Source organism: Cuculus canorus, chromosome W (assembly GCF_017976375.1).
Source record: "Cuculus canorus isolate bCucCan1 chromosome W, bCucCan1.pri, whole genome shotgun sequence".
Lineage (NCBI taxonomy): Eukaryota > Metazoa > Chordata > Aves > Cuculiformes > Cuculidae > Cuculus > Cuculus canorus.
The window spans coordinates 542,206-565,292 of NC_071440.1; the positions used below are offsets into that span (position 1 = coordinate 542,206).

Sequence of the window (23,087 nt, forward strand, 5' to 3'; positions counted from 1 at the left end):
CTTCTGAATGTTACTTTAAGATTAACGTGTTTGAGTAGCTTATTTTGTTTACCTTTTACAATTGTAACTTAAATGTCTCATTGAATTTTGCAGAGTTTTAACACACCAGTAATTTTTCTGCTGTGCAATCAAACAATTTCCCAATTTCTGCCTTATATAATGTTGTTGCCAAGAGAAGCTGGCAGATTTGGAGAGCTGTTTATCGACACATAAATTACCACTAATTTGCAGACTGAAGTACAGAAAGTGTGGGCACTGGGGGGAGAACTCTTTTTTTGGGTGAGGAGGTTGTTTTTCATTTCAAGTTTTCTGATAAAACTTCTGTACTCTTAATGACTTACACTGAAGTCATTCTTTATGCATCTTTGTGACTCTCCAGTTACTTTCAAAATAGATAAACTTGCAAAATTTTGTGAAACATAAGTATTAGCAGTTATCGCCTGTGACTGATAGTTTCAGGAAGGGAGAAGCCTACATTCACAGATAAAGGCAATACTGGTCTTCATCTAAGTGCTGCTTTTTTCCTAAGAATTTTCCTGTAGAAAAATATGCTACTACTTTGCTTTGCATCAAAACTGTTGCTTTATTTTTCAAACTTTTCTTTAGAACATGGGAAGTATGTGTTCCAGAGTAAGCCTTATCACCAAATTCCCAGTTGGTAAACTCAGTCTTTCAGTGTTGTTAACGGTTTTCCACTGAATCGTTAAAGTTCAGACTGGGTTGCTGAATAATTATATCTGCAAGAAGTAGTGCGTGGTGTCCAATTGCCTAAAGAGAATGATGTTGAGTTGTCAGTATCTGCATGGAGTTCACAAAATCATTAATGTGGATCCTATGCCAGCTAATTATAGATACAAGCTTGCACACTGTGATTCACCAGTATCTCAAACCATTCAACAAGTTAGCTTTCTACTAGTCTTACTTTTGACCCTTTGTTAACACTGCCCAAGCATGTGTATCAAGGCATTTATATGACCTGTCAGATACCAAGTCTGACCCTCAACAAACTATGAATAGCTATGCTTAAACTAGATACCATATTTTGCTTGCTGATATTGTCTCTTCCACGTGACTTAAAGTATGCTCAAGGTAGCTAGCTCCCCAAGCTTTGTATTATATATGCATGTAGATGGGCACATATATAATGCATGCATGCAAATAAAATCAGAAAATCAGCAACTTTGCAATTGTTACTTGGGGGAAAGCTCTGGACTGGTCATTCCATTTATTGGCATACTGATTATTATCAGCCAATTCATTCTTGCTGCATCAAATAATCATGTAATTTTACAGGAGACAGAGAAAAGGAGAAGAATTGAAGAAGCATACGAAAATGCTGTGACAGAACTTAAGAAAAAGTCCCATTTTGGAGGGCCAGACTACGAGGTGCAAATTGTGCTTTTGAAATTTTAAAAAATGCTAAGACTTTTAAAGACTGTTTTTTTCCCCAAAGGAGAGCGAGAGAGTGTGTGCGCATGCGTGTGTAAATCAAGGTCTTTGGCTGTGCAAGTGTGTTCATGCCACTTTTCTTTTTCTTGGAAACTAAAATGGAATGAATATTTTTTTGAGAAAAGAAGTCTGTCTTCACCTCAGGCTTCCTTATTCTGCTTTTGTCTAAAGCATTTTGCTTACAGATATTTCTACTGAGTTTTTAATTATTTTCCTTGTACATTTGATACTGCTGCTCATATGCAAGTTTTGTACTCTTACTTTTTAATGAGTCAGCTGAATAGATATGTAATGCAAATAGGAAAACCCTGACTGCAGAGGCAGTCCTAGAATCTAAAGTTTAATTTGAATTTATTTTTAACTTGTCACTGCCACTTGAAATGTGTTGATAAATTCAATGATTTTAGGTTCTGTTTCATCTGTTAAATTGCATGTTTTAGTACCTTCCTCCTCAGTTTGTTTATTTAGTCAAATTCTAAGGCTCTTAAACTACCTTCTAAAGAATAATGTAGCCAATGCACCTATAATGCAGTTTCCATAATTTTTGAGAACTCAACTCTTTCATTTACGTTAATCAAGCAGATTTCTACTTACAAATCATAGTCTGAGAAATAGTAGTAATATGTTGGGTTGTTTAAAACATACTTCAGCTTAGGTTCTCCGTTGTGACTGAGGCACTGTAAAAGAAAAATATGGATAGGAAGTTGGACTTTGTCTACCTGGTTATGAACCCAACTGCTTCTCCCAGATATCCCCGATGTAAAACAGTGTTTTGAAATTTGCTCAACCAGTTTGTTTTGCAATACAATAAAAGCAGGAAATCTAGTTTTCCTAAATTGCCATTTTACTTAGTGGACATAAGTTTTTAATAGTTAACTCAACTCTACCTGCTGTTTATTGTCAAAATGTTCTTTCCACAAATTTTCAATAGCAATCCCCAGGATTTTGTCTTGTCTTGTGCTTTTGAACACATTGAGGCACTGGAATACTTGGAAGGAGTCTAACTACACAATTATATTAATGTTTACTTTACTGACACACTCTAAACATTTTTAAGAGAAGATATATGTTAATTAAAACCGAAATCTGATGTCAAAGCATATTGACACTGTTAATCAGTGGGGTCTTTTACTTATTTGTAGAACTACCTCTAAACTGTAGTTAAAGGAAATAACTTCCTTTAACAAATAGGGTTTTCAGATTAATTGTAAACTAAGAATATTGGTGAAAATATTTGAGATCTATGGAAGAAATGTAATTCTGTTAGTTATATGCATTATATATAAATATCCAATATTAAACTTAAGTGGAGCTCTCGTGTCTCCAAAATTTTAAACTAGTTTTGTTTCCTATGCTCTAGGAGGGTCCTAATAGTCTGATTAACGAAGAAGAATTCTTTGATGCTGTTGAAGCTGCTCTCGATAGACAGGATAAAATGGAAGAACAGGTATTGCTACTTGAAAAATGTGTTAATGATGGGCACTTCATGGAAGACTCAGGGGAGCTGTTGACACTCTTGAGGGCAGAGAGGCCCTGCAGAGGGATCTGGACAAACTGGAGAGCTGGGCAATTGCCAACCGCATGGAGATTAACAAGGGCAAGTGCCAGGTTTTGCCCCTGGGACACGGCAACCTTGGATGTCCATAGAGACTGGGGAGTGAGAGACTGGAGAGCAGCCCTGCATCAAACGGATCTGGGGGTTCTGGTCAACGGCAAGTTGAACACAAGCCAGCAGTGCCCTGGCAGCCAAGAGGGCAACCGTGTCCTGGGGTGCATCCAGCACGGCATCGCCATCTGGGCGAGAGAAGGGATTGTCCTGCTCTGCTCCCCACTGGTGAGGGCCCACTGCGAGTGCTGGGCACGGTTTTGGGCACTGCAGTGCAAAAAGGATCTAAAGCTACTGGAGAGTGTCCAGAGGAGGATATGGAGTTGGTGAAGGGCTTAGAGGGGAAGCCGTATGAGGAGCAGCTGAAGTCACTTGGTCTGTTCAGCCTGGAGAAGAGGAGACTGAGGGGAGACCTCACCACAGTTTACTGCTTCCTCACAAGGGAAGGAGGAGGAGCTGATCTCTTCTCTCTGGCAGCCAATGTCAGGACCCGAGGGAATGGCAGGAAGAAGTTCCAGGGGAGGGTTAGGTTGGACATTAGGAGAAGGTTCTTCACCCAGAGGGTGGTGGAGCACCGGAACATCTCCCCAGGGAAGCAGTCACGGTGCCAAGCCTGACTATATTGCAGAAGTGTTTGGCCAATGCCCTCAGCCCCACAGTGTGACTGTTGGGGTTGTCCTGTGCAGGGACAGGAGGTGGACTCGATGGTCCTTGTGGGTCCCTTCCAACTCAGGACATTCTGTGATTCTGTGAAGATTTCTGTGAGTTAGTCCTGGAGTGCATATCCTGAAGCACTAGATATTTTATACTGGTACTTATAAGTGCAATTCACTACTTAATATTTGTACAGTTAAATATCATTACTTAACATTAATTTTGAGAAAGTGACTTCACAGCTTGCATAGAAAAGGATGGTATAACTGTTAAGCTAATTGAATGTCTTTGGTTTCTAATTCCTAAATAAGTGTATTAGTCCTGAATAAAACCTATCTTTACATGTAACTAATACAAATAAGAATATCAAATGCTGCAGCTATTTTTCAAAACCTAATTATTGTTCTGAAGTTTTTTTTGACTGTAGCAGTATGTGAAATAGGAAAGGCAGTTCTGTTGGTGTTTGTTATTATTAAGAAATTGTGTAGGGTTTGCTATTTCTCTAACTCATTTCTTGAATACATTTCAGTGACAAGGATCAAAAAGGGATAATATGCATGTGATGAAATATATAAAAAATGAAAACATATAATAGTGCATAAAATGAGAGGGAATAACAAAGTGGTGACTCCTTTGTCTTAAAAGTGTTGAGGCTTATGAATACGGTGAATACAATGACTTGGTTAAGAATTATAAGACTTTCTAGTGGACATATAGTACCCAACAGAGTTTATCTGTGTTGGAGTCTCTTAGCAGAGAATAAAAGTTTTGAGTGAGTGTTGTACTACTACATGGATGCAACATCCTTAATGCTGCCAATCTATTTTACTTAACCTGGAAATACAACTTGAAGTATAGATGAATCAGTAATTCAATCTCCTGGCCCATTCACTTTGTGAGAATGACAACTTCATGTCTGTCATGGATAGCATTAGTTGTTGGAGCCACTATATAGATTGAGGATGCCTTGCTCCATTTCATAGTCCACTCAAGTAGCAGCTGACTACCAATAATTAAACCTATTTTGTTGCAGTCTCAAAGTGAAAAGGTCAGATTACACTGGCCAGCATCCTTACATTCTGGAGATGCATATTCTGCTGTGGGGACTCATAGATTCATCCAAAAGGTAAGATATTTCTCATGATCATGATCTTCCGAATAATGGACTGACTTATATTTCTAGATAATGTTTTATATGGATAGGTAAGATTGATTTTTTTTTTAGAAAATTTTATTATTTTTTTTTAGGTATTTCTAGTATAACTTTCAATGGCTTATTCATTTTCAATTGAAATAGCTGGAATTGGAAAAGAACTATTTTCTGTCTTGGCTCAAAAAAATTGACTTGTATCAAGCTTGTCAGTTAGAGATGATATTAAAGGAAAAAGAATCTCAACTTGCTCACCTCAATGTTTTTAAGATATGTTCACCAAAATTCATTTAATTGATTTAAAAAAAAAAAAAAAATCCAGTCTCTTGCATTAGAATCAGTTGACTTATTTTTTGATGCTATGCTCTTAGGGCTACACTGGGAGCATAATACATAATAGGTACATGAAATCAACATTCACTGCTGTGCTTCCTGCTCATGCTGCTTCTATTTTCCTTTTCTTTGTTATCGTGTGCTTGCAAGTTGGTACTGAATGTTCTGTTGTGCCGTTGTTCTGATTACTTGGTTTTTTCTTTATCTGTCTCTGGTAGCCCTATAGTCGCTCTTCCTCCATGTCTTCCATTGATCTAGTCAGTGCCTCTGATGTTCACAGATTCAGCGCCCAGGTACTGTATTAATGTATAGAGTGTGGGTTGCAGATCTTTGCTGTACTGCATCCTCTTCTCTAGAACATGGGGGGTTTTGTTACATAAATCACTGCTTTCTTTAAGCTATGATGTTGAGACAAAATAAAAGGAGTTCTCTATGCCTATACTAAATGGTTGTCTTTTTACATTCTGCTTGCATGCATATCACTTTTGCTGAGAACCAAATCTTGTGAAACTGTTGGATTGATTTCAGTAGCTTTAATAAAAATGCCTACAACTTGAAAATTTTGTATTTCTGATTATGATAGAAGTAATAAAATAACAACTGTTTTGTGTGGACAGGAGATTGTCTTTGCTTCAAATTGAATAGTTTTTCTTGCTTTTAAATCAAAGGTTTAATTGTGTCTTTACAATTTGTCACTTCTAATGACATTAAGATACTAAATGTTAAGGTTATCTATTAGCACTTTTTGCCTCTACAACTAGTTTTATTACTGAAAGGTCATAAAGTATGTTGTTAACAAATGTGATTGTGGGCATGAAAGTTTTTACTGAAAAGTTCGAAAATATATTAAATTATCCTTTAGAAAATGCCTGACATCCTGAATATGTGAATGTAGTCATAGTGACATATTCCAATAATGTACAAAATTACTCTAGGTGCTTGCTCTGAAATTCATGGTTTAGAGTTGAATTAGATAAATGAATTCATGTGTTTGGTCTTTATTCTCAAAAAAAATTTGTTCAGACGTAGCATTCATGCTAATAGTTTCCTTCTACTGTGGTTCATATATGATTGTGAATATGGGACTTCCTTCTAGAATCTGTTTTTGAGGTTTTGTTTGGTTTTGGGTTTTTTATAATTATTTTCTAACACTGCAAACAACCTGCTTTTTCAAATAGAAGGAATGGATTTTCTTTTGATTAACAGAACCTGGAATCACTACCTGCAGACCTTGCCACCAGGTTTGTGAGCAGAACCCTAACATTAATGGACTTGCTTATTGGACTGAAATCCCAACACTTTCCTTGACCTAATGCAGTCAGTTAATTTCTGGAATTTGAACTTATTGCAAGGGGAAAAAGTACACAGGTCATATTGTACAACACCGATAGGCTCATCTATTGGTACTCAAGTAGTCACGTTAGTAATTCAAGTTTGGTTGTTTTTGGGAGGAGGGGGAAAAATCAAGTAATAGAAAGCAAGTTTGATTCCAAAGATAGAATTGGTTGTCTATCAGGCTATAGGTACATGGCCAGTTCAATGTAAGGGAAACTCATTAAAATATGTGAACCTTCTCATTTTCATCTTTCATGCCTGTGATAACATTTGTGGATCCATATGGTAAACCTGAGTATCAGAGCACTATTGTGGCTGAAAACATAACCGTTTAAAAACAAATGTGAGGTTGATCAGATCCTTATCACAATAATGCAAATTGCCGTTAAAGATCAGAGTCAAATGGACTGGATTATGGAGTCAAGGTGCTGTCAGCAGCTGCAGGGATTATACTACAGAGAAGCTACTATCCACTGCCTTAGGATGTGGTTTCAAGTTAACTGACTCGCTGCAGTGAGATGGATGATCTTGCTAATTTGAAAGAAATCTACTGCCTTCTGCCCCCTCCTTCCCCCATATTTTCCCTAGAACAAACATTTGCCAGATCAGTAAATTGGTCCACCTGCTCTGGAGCTTCATTGCTAGTGAACAAGCAGGTGAAAAACAACTGAGATCATGAAGAGAAAAGCAGCACACCTTTTGTTGACAGTCTGCTGTGGACCTTATTAATAGGAAATTGGCCTCTGTCCCCTGGCTGAGGATTTGGCTTTTGGAAAGGCAAGCTAATATCATGATTTTGAATAAATGGGACTTGTTTCTAGACTTCATTCATACCAAGGGAATTTTGGTACTTGTAAAAGGTCAAGTAGAATCTTGCAGCTTTGTTTTTAAGACTGAGAAGTGTAAACAAATGTATTCTGATGGATTCTGGTTCTTCAGTGTACCTTCAGAAAGGCATTGATTTGCCTCTGCCAGTTGAGTGGGAGGTTATGGGCTTAAAATGCTGCAGATGTTTTGCAGATGACTTTCTCCTCTTTTAAAGAAGAACTAACAGATTTTAAAATAGTTTGAGCTTAAAGTGAACTGCCTACTTAATGTTCAGGACAAGGCTGCATGGAGTAGAGGTTGCAAATATTTTTGCAAGACCATTCCTGTAGTCTGCCAGGAACACAGAGGTGATAGTGTGGTCTCCTCAGTAGGAAAGAAGCTGTGAATCTTGACTCTGTGCCTAATGTGGTATCTGAAATAAGTGCAGGCTGACAGACAGCGACCAGCAGGTAGATCTTGATTTGGACAGGTAGTATGCACAAGACAGTTTTAGGCACTGCAATTACTTGGTCAAGTAGAAATAATTGCTTCTTAGCGAAAACCAGCATTCGCTCTCTTCTGAAAGCTGCAATGATGATACCTCTCCTTCCCCAAACCTAAGGGAGAGTTGTCTCAAAGATGTTGCATTAGGAGGAATGAAACTTTATCAGGAGAGAGAGAGCCAAACTAAAAGTGCCTTTCAAGTTTTCAGAGGAAATCGGGGAGCTAAATGCTGAACAATTCCAAAGGCCTTAAACTGTTTAGATCGCACTCCTGGTGGATGCCTCATTCTCTTCTTTCTTTGCTATTCCCCTCCTCCCTCTGCATTTAGCATAAAGCAAAAAGCAGCAAAACATAAAACAAACATAAAAGCCAGCTTTGTCCTTAATAGATTGGGAGCTAGGGGAGAAGAGAGATAGGGACCTCTAGGTGTTGCAGGTAAAGGTTGGGAGCATGGAGCATGACACGGATTCCTTTCTGAAAGAAGTGTGACCTAGAGCTAGTAAACTGAATATTTAAATTGCCCACATTCTTACCTGACTTGAATTATTAAAATATTTAATAGGATTATTAAAACCACTCATAGTTTCCCTAACAATTCCCACTTTTTTGACGTGCCTGAGTAGGAGTAATTCTCCCTTGCCCCCTCCTCCCTGAACATGACATTGTTTAACAGTTACCACTTTGGCAGGCGCAGGCAGCACAATAGGATCCCAGTTTAGGAATCTATGCAGTATGGTTATAGATCAAATAGCAAATTCTGCTTGCAAAGCTGTGAAGCAGGAGACACCATTTAAGGTTTCAACTGTTTGTCCTGCTAGCACATCAATACCCAAGAGATATTCTTTAATTGGGCCAATTGACACCATTGTGGTAAATGGTGTGACATTGTTTATTAAGGTAACGTTTTGCATTTTGCATTGAAGTGGTTTATGAGGTGGAGGGTGGGCACAAATTTGGTGGCAGGGCTGGGAGTGATTGGCTTTTTTGTATAAATGCTTACTTTTGCCATCAGCAAGACATTTAAGATCATGAGATACAGGCTTGTACAAGATCATTCCCCATTTGTTTCCTCCTTACCTGCACTGTAACTCCACTTAGTCTTACTGGCTTTTCTTTATTCACCACCTGCACAGATGGCCCTGCAATTACAGCCCCAATTACCCTCAAAGTATTTATTAAGGCACCTAGATTACCGTATCATTTGTCACTGCTGGTATTAAAGGGTTTTAGTGAGGTAGGCCTCCTCTCAAAAACTGTGTTCTGATACTTTTCATTACTGCTGCACTGTCCAGATTAGATGCCATACCCAACGCCTGAGCCATCCCTAACTGCCACACCACATTAATACGAAGACTGTACACCAGTCCCTGAGGGATGATAACTAATTTGGCTGGTTCTGCATATGCTGTTCAAAGTACTGCACACAACCACTGATACAGCATAGGTGCAATAATGTCTTGCCCATCAGGACCTGTAATATGTTGCAACTGAGCACATCCTCACCGAATGCAGGCAGAGCGCAGGAGCAACCACAGATAAAATGAAAAGAGTAAATTTATTCCCGTTACCTCATGATCTGGGGTGATTCAAAGGACAGAGTTTCCAAACCCCCTTGCTTTCTAACACTCCTCACTAAAGTGGGAGGCTAGGTGCGGCTGGGCAAGGTTTCCGAGATAATAACTCGATAACAACTATATAGTCGTTATTAAGCAGGTATTCCCTTTATTATTAGCAGCACTGGATGTGTAGGGGATTGATCCTCCAAAAACACACATCCCAAGCAAGAAAACTGTGCGTCTTTTATATTATAGATCTATGCATATTCATTTAATCACCCAAAAAGGTATTACATATTCACTCCCTTTCGAAGAATCATTAACATACCTTCACATTGTGTTGGTATGCGCAGACAATCTGTTGAGTGGTCTGTGGACCCCCTCTTGGGGTCCAAAGATGAAGGCTAGAAGTAAGGGGGGTGCACCAAACTTTGAGAAAAACAGTCTTTTTTCTGCTGGCTGCAGCAGTGTGGATTCCAGGCTTCCTTATCTTGTCTTGTGGAATGCCTGTTCCTTGCACAGCAGGTCCCCCTTTAGATAAACATCCCTCAAGGCACATACCATAGCTTAGACAATTGCTACAGATCAAGACACAAGCTCAGACATTTGCCATTCATCAGTCCCCTTTTAGAAAAAAAAACCAAACAAACATACTAACTTAGACAATTACTATTGACTAATACACAAGCTTAAAAATTTGCCACTTATCAGGGGCAACTCGGAAACAGCACCCAGCACAGGAAGCAACCAGGAATGCAGGCACTGAGGAGCTCGGGCCTTCCTAGAAAGAATGAGAGCAAACCGCTGCTTTTTCTGTATTTATCAGAGGAGAGGAGAGTCTTTGATCTTTCTCACAGCAGGGCTGGAATCTCAAGCACGTTGCATGGCTCTGAATTTCACAGGCCTATGTTAGCTAGAGACAAAGGGTGCTGCTTGTCAAGCACCCAAGACTAGACAACGATTAGCATGGCTTATGTGTTTTTCTACATCCCAGCTGCAAGGTCACTCAAGCGTGTTTTACAGTTCCTGGTCTCTGTGCCATGGGTACTTCTAATGAAGTCTGGAACAACCTTATTTGATAGGAGTAATTGTTGTATATGTTGTTAGTATGGTATTTGTCACCATGGGGATTTGGGGCAGCGATGATGAGCAAAAGCAGACAAGGCAGGTTGGGAACGTTCGTTAGAGTGTGGCGTTGTTCGCCTTGAAGACCTTGGAAGTTGATAATGAAGGAGCCAGCTAGCAGCAGTTTACTGATAAGTAGGCACTGGAATGCAGAGAGCTGGCTGTATTTGGTTCAGGAGTTTGAAAACAGCCAGAGGAGACTGAGTCTGCGCAAACTTCAAAAAGAAATATATTCATCCTGAGGAAGACTTCCTACTTCATCCCTAAAGACCCCGGCCCACGACCATCAGGAGGCACTACGCAGGCGCAAGACTGGAGACAGACCTAATTATAATACGAAGTGGGGATAGGGTATGAATATTTAGTAGGCGCTTATACCTTTGCATGTCTTTACACTATAAGTAGCTGCTTGTTAAGCTATACGGTGTGCAAGCTAGGAGGAGAACCCCCTTGCACCCCAGCACTGGAAATAAACATACCTGCTTTATAACTCATTTTGGGTTATAGAGTTTGATTCCGCATAACAGTGAGGAGAGCAAAAACCCAACAAACACAATTATCTACTCCTTTGATTTGATGCACCAGTCTGCTGCAAGGTGTGATGAGGCAAGTTTATGCAACAAATGGAAGACTTCTGTTTTTTATAGTCAAAAGTTAATGACGTAGAGTATAGTGTAGTTCAAAGATACCAGTGAGCTCTAGAAATGAGCTAGTTTGGGTATCGGAGGCAATTAGCTGCAGCAAATGATTTAGTATGGTCTGCTCCCCTGCGGTTTCCAATATTGATACATCCCCAGAGTGCTACCACTGAACTATTGAGAGTCACTTGTTTGGAGTGTAGTAATATTTGTGACACTCAACCAAATCCTTCCTTAATTGTACCCTGAAAACCATGAACTGGTCATACTCCTTTTTTTATGACATTTTCTAATTTTTATACTATGAAACTTGCTGCAAAAAAGTGTGGTCTGAGATAAGCAATGTTCAATCCGTAAAGAGCTGCCAACACTTTGTTACATTTTGTTCTTAACATATCCTGTAGTTATTCCTTCTGAATGTTGTTAACTGAAACACTTTACATGGCATATGGTTTTAGCTTTCGAAAAGAGCTTTGTCCTATATACTGCATATTTTCCATTGACTTATGAAACTTGCTTTATCTTAAAAACTTGTTCTTATTCCTGACACTTGTGGAACATTAATCTAATTTTTAAATTTTTTTAGACTAGACATTAGGAAGAATTTCTTCACTATGAGGGTGGTGAGGCAGTGGCATAGGTTGCCCAGGGAAGTTGTGGCTGCCCCATCCCTGGAGGGTTGGATGGGGCCTTGGGCAGCCTGATCTAGTGGGATGTCTCTGCCCATGGCAGGGGGGTTGGAACTAGACGATATTTAAGGTCCCTTCTAACCCTAACTATTCTATGATTTTATGATTCTCGCCAATCTTCCCTTATATTCTCACAGCTTTTAAAATGCTCTTCAGTGAATATTTGCTTTCAAGTCTTACAATGCAAAAGTAATTTCCTACATGCTGAAATAAATCTCTTAGGTAGTAATAGTGAGTTTTGACAGTTTAGAGGTGCAAGGGAAGGATAGGGAATTACCCATAAAGAATGAAGTTGGAAGTTTAATCTAGATGTTGGCTTTTCTTTCTGAAGGCCAGAAGTATCTGCTTGTTCTAACCTGTGACAGAAGGATCTGTTGTCCATGTTTAACTCCTGAACAGGATTTGAAGTATTGACTTGTAGCTTCCAGTGCTGTACAGTCCCCTGGCCAAGAAGATGGAAGGAATGATTTAAAAATGTGTATTTTTTCCTTTAAAGGTGGAAGAGATGGTACAAAAGCATATGACATATTCCTTGCAAGATGTAGGAGGAGATGCCAATTGGCAGCTAGTGGTAGAAGAAGGAGAAATGAAAGTAAGCATTTGTTTTTTTGCTTAATTGATATACAATTATATGCTGTGAAGACAGATATTTTTGTTCTTTTTTAATACTATCACTCAGAAAGTTATGCTGTTAAAACTTCTCTCTGAGAAATGTATTGTTTTAGTTAGGGTGAGAGTCAACAAGAGCTGCAGCTTATAATATATTTATTCATGCAAAATCTTATGCAACTCTTGTGATAGCTTTGTCTTTGCAGATCCCTTTCTCATTTCTCCTACTTAAATTTTGATATCAAAATGGTATGTAAATTCAATGTTATATGGTAGCAAGTTACTGTTGGCTACTCCACTGTGCTTGTATGCATTCACATGCGTGGTGATTAATAAGGTAGTTTAATCACTTTTTGGAGTAGAGATTCTTGAAATACTAGTATTTTAATGCAAAGTGTCGTGGAAGAACATCTGCATTGGTAGTTACTAGAGTACACTGACGTAGAAAAATATTAATTTGTGAGTCTTCTAGGTAAGCTTTTATCAAAGCTGATGGAAGTTTAAACAATTGAAACATGAACAGTTTTAACAATTCCTGTTCTGCATTTCTTTCTTTGTATTTGGCCATAGGTGTACAGAAGAGAGGTGGAAGAGAATGGAATAGTTTTAGATCCTTTGAAAGCAACGCATGCTGTTAAAGGGGTAACAGGGCATGAAGTTTGCCACTACTTCTGGAATGTCGATGTTCGTAATGACTGGGAAAGTAAGGAATCAGTTCTTAAGTTTTGCGTGTTTATCAACAAGCATATTGTTTATAACATTGATCTAATATCCATGATTGTATATTGATGGACTTTTTTCCCCCCCTCTTTTAGCAACAATTGAAAATTTCTATGTTGTGGAAAATTTAGCTGATAATGCAATCATCATTTACCAGATGCATAAGGTAATAACACTTCACCTGTATTCACACCTTAGTGAGAAAGTCTGGGGCATCTGTGTTCTAATCTTTTCTGAAATACTTTAATGTCTTAACAACTTAAAATACTGTTCAAAACAACAGTTCAGAATAATCATAGGAAAATAGAATCATGGGATGGTTTGGGTCGGAAGGGACGTTAAAGATCATCCAGTTCCAACCCTCTGCCATGGGCAGGGACACCTGCCACGGGATCAGGATGCTCCAAGCCCCATCCAACCTGGCCTTGAACACCTCCAGGGATGGGGCAGCCACAGCTTCCCTGGGCAGCCTGGGCCAGGGCCTCCCCACACTCATAGGAGAACATTTCTTCCTAAGATCTAATCAAAATCTCACTTCTTTCAGCTTAAAACCATTCCCCCTATTCCTATCCCTGCACTCCCCAGCTTTCCTGTAGGCCCCCTTTCTGTGCTGGAAGCTGCTCTAAGGTCTCCCTGGAGCCTTCTCTTCTCCAGGCTAAACAACCCTCAGCTTGGCCTTATAGGAGAGGTGCTCCAGCTCTCAGACCATCTTTATAGCCTTCTCTGGACCTGTTCCAACAGTTCCATATCCTTCTTATGTTGAGGATTCCAGAGCTGGACACAATACTCCAGGTGGGGTCTCAGCAGAGTGGAGCAGAGGGGCAGAATCCCCTCCCTCGCCCTGCTGGCCACGCTTCTTTGACACCATTGTGGTCTCATGTCAAGCTTCTCATCAAACAGCACCCCAAGTCCTTCTCTGCAGGGCTGCTCTCAGTCACATCATCCCCCAGCCTGTACTGAAATTGGGGATTGCGCCGACCCAGGTGTAGGACCTTGCACTTGGCCTGGTTGAACCTCATGAGGTTCTCAGAAGCCCACTTCTCCAGCTTGCCCAGGTCCCTCTGGATGACATCCCGTCCTTCCGGTGTGGCAACTGCACCACTCAGCTTGGTGTCATCTGCAGACTTGCTGAGGGTGCACTCGATCTCACTGTCTATGTCACTGAAGAAGATATTAAACAGCACTGGTCCCAGTATGGACCCCTGAGGGACACCACTTGTCACAGATCTCCATCTGGACTTTGAGCCATTGAACACTATTCTCTGAATACAACTATTCAACCAGTTTCTTATCCACTGAACTGTCCACTCATCAAATCCATATCTCTCCGATTCAGAGAGAAGGATGTTGTGGGGGACCATGTCAAAAGCTTTACAGAAGTCCAGACAGATCACGTCCGTTGGTTTTCCCATGCCCACTGCTGTGGTCATCCCATCATAGAAAGCCACTAGGATGGTCATACAGGACTTGCCCCTGGTGAAGCTGTGCTGCCTGTCTCTAATCACTTCCCTGTCCTGCATGTGCTTTAGCATGTCTTCTAGGAGGATCTGTTCCATGATCTTCCCAGGCACAGAGGTGAGGCTGACCGGTCAGTAGTTCCCAGGGTCATCTTTTCTACCCTTTTGATGAATGGGCACAATGTTATCCTTCTTCCAGTCACCAGGGACTTCTCCTGACTGCCATGACTTTTCAAATATCATGCAGAGTGGCTTGGCCACCACATCGGCCAATTCCCTCTGGACTCTGGGATGCATCTCGCCAGGTCCCACAGACTTATGTATGTTCAGGTTCCTCAGGTGGTCACGAACCTGATCTTCCCTTACAGTGGGAGGGGCTTTGCTCCCCACTCCCTGCCTTGTGTTCCATCCACTCAAAAGTTGTGGGAAGACAAAACGTTCTTGAGTCCCTCAGCCTTCTCCTCGTCTGCTGATATGAGGTCCCCACTTTCATCCATCAATTGGGGTACATTCTCTTTAACCTTCCTTTTCTGGCTCATGTACCTGTAGAAGCCCTTCTTGTTAGCATTTACTTCCCTTGTCAAGTTCAGCTCCAGCTGTGCCTTGGCCTTCCTGACGCCACCCCTTCTCAACCGGGCAGCATCCCTGTAGTCTTCCCAGGTTCCCTGTCCCTGCTTGCACTGCCTGTGCAGTTCCCTCTTGCTCTTCAGTTTGACTAGCAGGTCTCCACTCAGCCACGCTGCTGCTCTTCCCTTCCCTGCCCGATTTCCTTCATCTGGGGACTGAGTACTCTTGTGCTATATGGAAAGCATCCTTAAAGATCAACTCCTCCTGCTTGTTGCCCAAGCTTCGTGTGGATTTGTGTAGAGGCACTTCAGCTGGGCTGTTGGCCACATTGCCTTCTTAGAGGAACATCCCTTATTTCCATTAAGGTGTTTTGGAGAAGTTTCCTCCCTGACACCTACTACCTCAGGAACCTCTCACTCCTCTCCACAGGACTTCAGCCATGCCATGGCATTCCCAGCATGCCCCTGGACAGCAGGTAGAGGGCCCATACCAGCACCCCATCCCTTCAACCGCTGTCTGTCCTCCCACTGCTTGTCACAGGCTAGCCTGATATCATCCCTGTCCCCCTTCACATCTAGTTTAAAGCCCTGCAAGCTCCTGAGCAAAGACCCTCCTCCCCCTCTGAGAAAGTTGGCGTCCATCTGATACCTGTAATCCTGGTGCTGTGTAGGCCATCTCATTATCAAAAACCCCAAAGTTGTTGTGGTGACACAGCTACAGAGCCATGTATTAATAGACTGGGCCTGCCTGAGCCTTCCAGTGTCACCACCTGTAACTGGAAGGAGGGAGGAAAACATCACCTGGGCCCCAGATGCTCTTACTATATAACCTGATACACATCTATAAAACAACTACATTCTGTTTCAGTTTTGAAAATTGCATGAAATTACTAACTTGAAAAAAATTTTTTACTTAAATAACAACTGACCTGTTTTGCCTTGGTTTTTTTTTTCTTTATCTAAGGATAGTAAGTGCTTAATTTGCAAAACTGGAAAAGCTCATATTCAGGTGTTTCTCTGCAGAGGGTGTGGCCAGCTTCTCAAAGAGATGTGCTGTATTTGTCTGCCATCAGAAAGATACCAGCATTCAGTGAAAATGATCCTGAAACATGGATTGTGTGCAATTTCTCTGTGGAACATGACAGTGCTCCTGTAGGTCTTATTTTCATTCTATCAAGTTCTTCTTTTAAGATACCATTTTTCAATTATGTAGTAATGATCTTGCAATACTAGTGTTATGGGGTATGGGGTTAGGGGTATGCAAAAATACATTTTGTTTAAATGAGATGATACAATGACCTGATGAAGGAATTCTGAACCTAAAGCGTTCTTACTTTATCTCAACAGTTGGCAAACCTAAATTCTTGCAGAAAAATGGAACAAAATTTCTGGAGATGTGAAAACATTTTAAAGAACTGAGGTTACTTCGTATGGAGTCAAATCAATAGCTATTCAGTATCGTCAGACATGGGAATAGGCTTATATAACTGTAGATATGGAATCTGTTTAATCAGCAACTTATACAGTTCTGCCTTGGTTCTGTTAGATAGTAGCAATGATTACTTTCTTTGGAGTATTTCTGTGCTGATTGCTATGCTTTGCCTGCTTACAAGGGAGAAATTACTAACTGATATTTGTAAATGCTGATGCATTATTCTTTAGATGTTTCCTTACTTGTCACAATTAATGAAATAATTCACTGTATTAAGCAATACAGTGAATGAGATTCAGGCATTTCAGAACCTTTTCCCTATTCACCGTGTGCCTTTCATTTTTTTCACATTCATGTTACATCCACGTAGTGCTAGAACGCAAACTCCCTGAAAAACAATTTTTGGAGTATCTTCGACTTTATACTAAATTAAAATATTATCAGTCAAGTACACTGAATAAACTTAGTTTGAAGCTTAGAAATGTTCCTTATCTTCCTTTTTTTTTTTTGGCAGCTGAACAATCGCTGTGTCCGTGCCAAAATAAATATTGCTATGATTTGCCAGACATTAGTAAGCCCACCAGAGGAGAGCAAGGAAATAAGCAGGGACAATATCCTATGCAAGATTACATATGTAGCTAACGGTAAGGCTAAAATTTTTTAGCATGACATTCATGATATGTGCTAGTTCTGGGGATCTGAATAGTGGCAAAAAAGATATTGGTGCAGTTTTCTGTTAAATTTATATATAGGATCACATTTGTAGTATTTATGGTCAAAAAAAGATGCAAATTAATGTGCTACATAAATTGGTGAATGGGATCTTTCGTTGTGTGGCATTCTGGGAGGAATAAATGAAAGTAATGTGTAGCTCACTCCTAGGTACAGAACCTTGTGGGGCAGTGGGCAGAAGAAATGTCTGCAACTTGGATCACTTGGCATAAGCTATTAGATTCAGTAATAGTCTGGGGGTTTATTCATGTATTGTTGCCAGGGTTTTTCCCCCGGTTCATCTTGTTAGGCTGAAAAGCTGCTGACAGTAACAATACAGTTCTTCCTCAGTATTAAGAAGGGGCAAATAAGTGAGTGTCACAGTTTAGCCCTCCCTCAGCCAAGTCTGCAGCTAAACGTGGGCAGTAGTGACCCCCCAAACACACACAGGGAAAGGGAAATGAGAGAGACTTGTGAGTTGGAAAGTACAACTAAAAAAAAATCATGAATGTAACAAAACAATAATAATAATGATAATAAGGAAAATATTATTAATAAGAAAATAATTAAATATATGCAAATATACAAAATGACACACCCCCCTCCAATGACTTTGTCACCACTGACTCTGCAGAGCAGGCACTGGGAAAGGACTCAGGCTGGACTCAGTGGCAGGAGGGGGCTGGACTCGGGAACTGGATTCAGGAACACATGGATCAGGGGCAAACAGACAGACGAGGTCCTCACTGAACATTGGCCATTGCAGAAGAGAGTGACACCCTCGTGATCCCTCAGTTTTATCCTGAGTACGATGTCTATGGGATGGAATCCTCTGTTGGTCGGGTTGGGGTCACCTCTCCTGTCCACCCCTCCCTGCAGGTGCCACCTTTTTCCGCCCCTTTCCCTTACGGCTCCACCAGCTCGAGGATGGCCTTGGTTTCCGTAGGGATAAGTGTAAGCAGTGGCCTTTCTGCACACCAGTGCCCTGTGTTATCAGTTCTAAAGAGAAACGCTGTCTGAAAACATGCAGTTCACTCTCAGAAACTGAAGTTACTCAGACGAGGCTTAGCCGAAAAGTTAGAAACTGATTCTGCTTCAGCTCAGACCAGAATAATGAGGATGTTTGCAAGCTGTATAATCTAGTCTACATATTTTAAAAATTTTTAGAAGAATCATAGTCTGAAGAATGGGTTCAGAAAATCTTTGCCATACACGAGTGATGCAACTTGTATTAAATCCTGCACAAATAATACTATATGATGTTAAACTCTGGAGTAAGCTATTTTGTTTCCTGTTTAGAAGTTACCAGATTATTTAAAAAATACATTTTCATTGACAAATTTGAACTGCGATTATATGGGATGTGGCAGCTTTTTCAGCAAAGTACTTGACCTGTGAATTTAGGTGTAGTTTAGAATCGGTTCAAATTCTGTTTAAAGTACTTCAAAAATAATTTGTAAGACATTGCCTGTGTAGTAGTCCTGCAGGCAAATGCAGCAGTTATTGAAAAGTTGACTGAATTTTATTTTCTTTGAAATAAGAAGTAACTTGTCTCTTTTTCTTTGTTTCTTGGATGTACTTAAAGAATATCTTTCATTTGGACATTTCCCAAAGACAACACATCATGTTTAATGGTTTCTAAATAGTGACATCATAGAATTGGACTGGATTAGAGCCCTGAGAGTAGAAAGTACCACATTACAAGCTGTAAAGGTGTCAGTTCTGCTGATTATACTTTCCTGTTACTTCAGAAAGAGTTGCAGGAATACAAACTTAAATTTTCTTTTCCAGCTTTAAGCAGATTTGCTGTATTTCAGTGTCTGGCTTCCTGTCTACTTCTAGTGAACCCAGGAGGATGGGCACCAGCATCAGTGTTACGGGCAGTGGCAAAACGAGAATATCCAAAATTCTTAAAGCGTTTTACATCATATGTGCAAGAGAAAACGGCAGGAAAGCCTATTTTATTCTAATATTAGCAGGTATACATTCATTTTTTTATTCTAGATTCACTGTTGTAAATATTTAAGGCCAAACAGAAGTATGCAATCTAGAAATGTCTTATAATGAGCATGAAATCGCTGCTTAGTTTTAATATATGTATGAAATTTGGTTTTTAAAACATTCACGTATTTCATGCATGTTTCATGAAATTAATGAAATTCATGAAACATGCATGAAAAATAAGGACTGCACAAGTTATCAAGCATTAATTTTTGTAGGCTTTTACTAGTTTGTCTTGCAAGATTTTGCATGCCTGTTTAATTTATGTAGAACTATGAAAGGATGAAGTGTTTTTTTCTCAGCTATCACAGGCATTTTACACTTGTTCTGAAAAGTATATATACTGAAGTTTCTCTAGAACCTCATGAGATTTTGACATCTTAAATTCTAGTTATACTTGCATATCTGATAGAATATTATGAAGGTCAAAGTATTCTTTTATATTGACAGAATAGTTTAGATCTAGGATTTTTTATTAGTGGAAATTTTCTGACAAATCAGTGTCAATTACTGGAGTATTTAAAAGACTGAAATTTTTAGTCTTTCTGATGAGCCTAAGAAAGAAAAGGAATTTACAGATGTTTTCTGAGGTTAATGGATATATTTTAATGGACTAGGTCATTGGGCTAATCTAAATTTTTTTTTAAATGATGATATGACATTAGAAAATAATTTCTCAATCACTTTTGGGGATGTCTGAATCTGTCAGATGTAAGCCTTTGTGCTAAGTAAGGCTTTGCTTAATTTTTGTTAGTGTAGACTCTTGCCATATAATTCTTTATGTATAACTGTAGCGTCAAACCACCGAATTCCAACTACAAAGCAGCATTTGGTAGTTTGACTATTAGAGCATGATCTGAAAATGAGTTTTTATCACTTTTCTGTGCATGACATAGGCTACCTCTGTTTATAGGTTCTATTTATTATGTCAGACTCCAAAAGTCTTAGTAATTTGATCCTTCTGTATCAGGTGGCCCTGTAATGATTCACATTTTTAATTGTCTATTGTTAGAGAACTAGTGTAGGTGAACAATTTAAAACATGGCTGTCATGAGCCAATAGTACAAACATGATAATTGCAGTGTTGATAATACTTAAGGAGTTTAATTAATTCTTGTTTTCCTATTACTGTTCAAAATTTTCCATACTGTATTTTGTCTTTGATTACCTGCAGTAATCAGAACAAGATTGGGTGAGCATTCTGCCTTGAAGTGGCCATGCATAGAGTACTCCATGCTGGAATGAAGGATCTACAGTCTTTTTATGGTCAAAGTTCTAAGTTTTGTATACTGAAGTAAAGAAGTGTTGCAACACAATGAGACTTGAACATTTAACACTCTCGCCTAAACTTTTTGTGGAATCAGTGTGTAATTATAAATAGATGTATTGATAGCATGTATATGGCTGTTTTATTTGCTTGCTTTAGAAGAGGAAGAACATGTACAACTTTGAATCACCAACATGGATTGCTGCTTTAACTTTAAATAACTTGCAGAATTTCACTATCAACATTCCTAAGATACTTGTGCAGTTTTTGTGCGTGTCTAATGAGCACAAAAGACAAATGACACATATAGCATAGTATACATGCTTTATATGCACAAAAAAATATGTGGTATTTTGAGGAAGACGGAGCTCAGTAAAGCCTAGGTGACTTATTGGCAGTTTTTTAGTTTTCTTTGTATAATCATAGGTCATTGCTGCTTGTATCTATAATGAATCATCTTGTTACATAAAATGTCAGTTAGTAATTGAGAGCTGTCAATATTCTTATAGCTTTGCTTTTCCTATTGCCCTTACTCTTATGAAGATCTTTGAAGGAGTAAGAGTGTAAAAAGCTTTATTTTTATTCCAGATATCTTTATATTTCTATTGTAACTTTCAGTTGTATAATATGTGCTACAGAATTTTTGTTAGTAAGCATGATCCAGAAATTTCTAGGAAGATTCTGTATGAAAGGGCAAGAAACCGCCTGAAAACTAGAAGTCATCTATCCATGATATATGTGGACTGCTTTCTTGCATGATGTCTGGGGCTTTCCTGAAGCTGTGAGAATGTACATCATAATATTTATTGAAGTAATTTGGACTACATAGGACAACATTCCCAGCCTAGAATGAGGATTAATACATTATTTTCAGATCCTGTGTGTGTTTTCCTCATCTTAATAAAGCCATGCATTGAGGTTTGTGTAGAAAATGAGTTGCACTGATACTTGCATCTTGATCAAAATCCCATCAGAGCTGTAAGAACGTGTAGTTCTTATTGGAAAGTTCCCTCTAGTTGCTGTGAGAATTTAGATGTCAGCTTTGATTCTGGAGACGCTCATTAAGAGAGGACCTTGGCAGACTGGTACTGACTTCAATGTCTTTTATCTATGTCCTGTAGTTGGAAACTCTTCAAAGACTGCTGAATGTTTCACTGACCTGTGTATCTCAAGAAAAAGTTTCAGAGAGATTTTTATTTTTTTTTAAAGAAAGCTGAAGGTCTTATTTGATATAGTATGCTTGGTGAATGATTAAATGTGAACTGCACCATGTTGAAAAAACTACTTTATCTGTTCATCTCTATAGAGATGAAATCATACATAACACATGATTACATATGCACATAGATTTCATGCTGCATAACTCTTCCCTTTTTATTTGCCTTTTTCTAATGGCATGCATGGAATATGCCTTATTACAGTTATTTTAGTAATTTAAATTTGTGGAAAAGTGCCTATATGTTAATGCTAGTAAGGCATAGTAAGATGAAAATTTGTACGTTTGTACGTTTACTAAATCACTATTGAAAATTTTATACAGTGATGTTAAAAAAAAACTTGTCTCAGATGTACTCCATCATTTCACACTCAACCAAACAATGGTTCATTCCACCATAGCCACTGATGGGAATGTAAAGAAAACATTTTAAAAGTCCAAAATATAAACAGTTTAACTCTTTATTTGACATTTCTAGCAAGTGTTGAACACAGACAAGTAACTTTTTATTAATTTAATTGGATGGCTTTAGTTTACAAAGGTATGGAAAGTTTACAAAGCAGTGTATAAATCATATTAGTTGCATTTGCACTAAATGTGATGTACCTTTGCAATTTATTCTGTAAATAAAATTAAACTACAAATACTATTTGTAAAGAATATTTTACTTTTAGATAAATGATGCTGTGAAAAAGGCCAAATTCAATAATCAATGCCAATTTGATCATTAAGCAGGTATTCCTTTAATATATAATACGACATCGAACACACAGGGAATCATTTCACCTAATGCGTGTGTCCGTTGAGGCTGGTTACAGGACTTTTATACTGGTTAAACTTACATATTCATATAGATTCCAAGAAACACTGGTTACATATTCTGGAAATATTGGTTAAACATACATAAAACTTATTATCATATTTTATCACTCACTCTGGAATGTACATCACAGTTCCTTTGTGTCTTCCGAATCCTCTGATTCTCTTTATCTTATCTCTTTCCTCATTGTGTCCCCTTGGTGAGCTCAGGTCTGTCCTTTGTTCCTGCTGGGGGACTGTCCTTGTTTCAACTAGTAAACAAGCAAAACTCCTGTTACAATCACATTCTTTCTTACTGCAAGTTGGCCAAGATTTGATTCTTATTAGTCTTAATGATTTATTCCTTCCTTCAATACCCCCCTTTTCAATTCCGTTGCAAATTCTTTTGCAATTTTAGAAGATACCATCCTTTTCGATGGACTTAGCGAAATACTTTCCTGCTT

At 39.0% G+C, this 23,087-nt stretch overlaps 1 protein-coding gene across 2 annotated transcripts in view; it reads left to right on the forward strand.

Moving 5' to 3' along the window:
• Positions 1-19,311, forward strand: part of LOC128850298 (ceramide transfer protein-like) — a 151,901-nt gene extending 132,590 nt beyond the window's left edge. Inside the window, exons 8-17 of one of the 2 annotated variants that reach the window (XM_054053325.1) lie at positions 1,294-1,386; positions 2,810-2,896; positions 4,743-4,835; positions 5,411-5,485; positions 12,343-12,438; positions 13,026-13,158; positions 13,271-13,341; positions 16,222-16,350; positions 17,145-17,274; positions 19,184-19,311. In XM_054053325.1, coding sequence (XP_053909300.1) covers positions 1,294-1,386; positions 2,810-2,896; positions 4,743-4,835; positions 5,411-5,485; positions 12,343-12,438; positions 13,026-13,158; positions 13,271-13,341; positions 16,222-16,350; positions 17,145-17,274; positions 19,184-19,311 — 1,035 coding nt within the window. The remainder of the gene's footprint in view (positions 1-1,293; positions 1,387-2,809; positions 2,897-4,742; positions 4,836-5,410; positions 5,486-12,342; positions 12,439-13,025; positions 13,159-13,270; positions 13,342-16,221; positions 16,351-17,144; positions 17,275-19,183) is intronic. The other variant, XM_054053326.1, reaches the window with a different exon arrangement.
• The last annotated feature ends 3,776 nt before the right edge of the window (positions 19,312-23,087 follow it).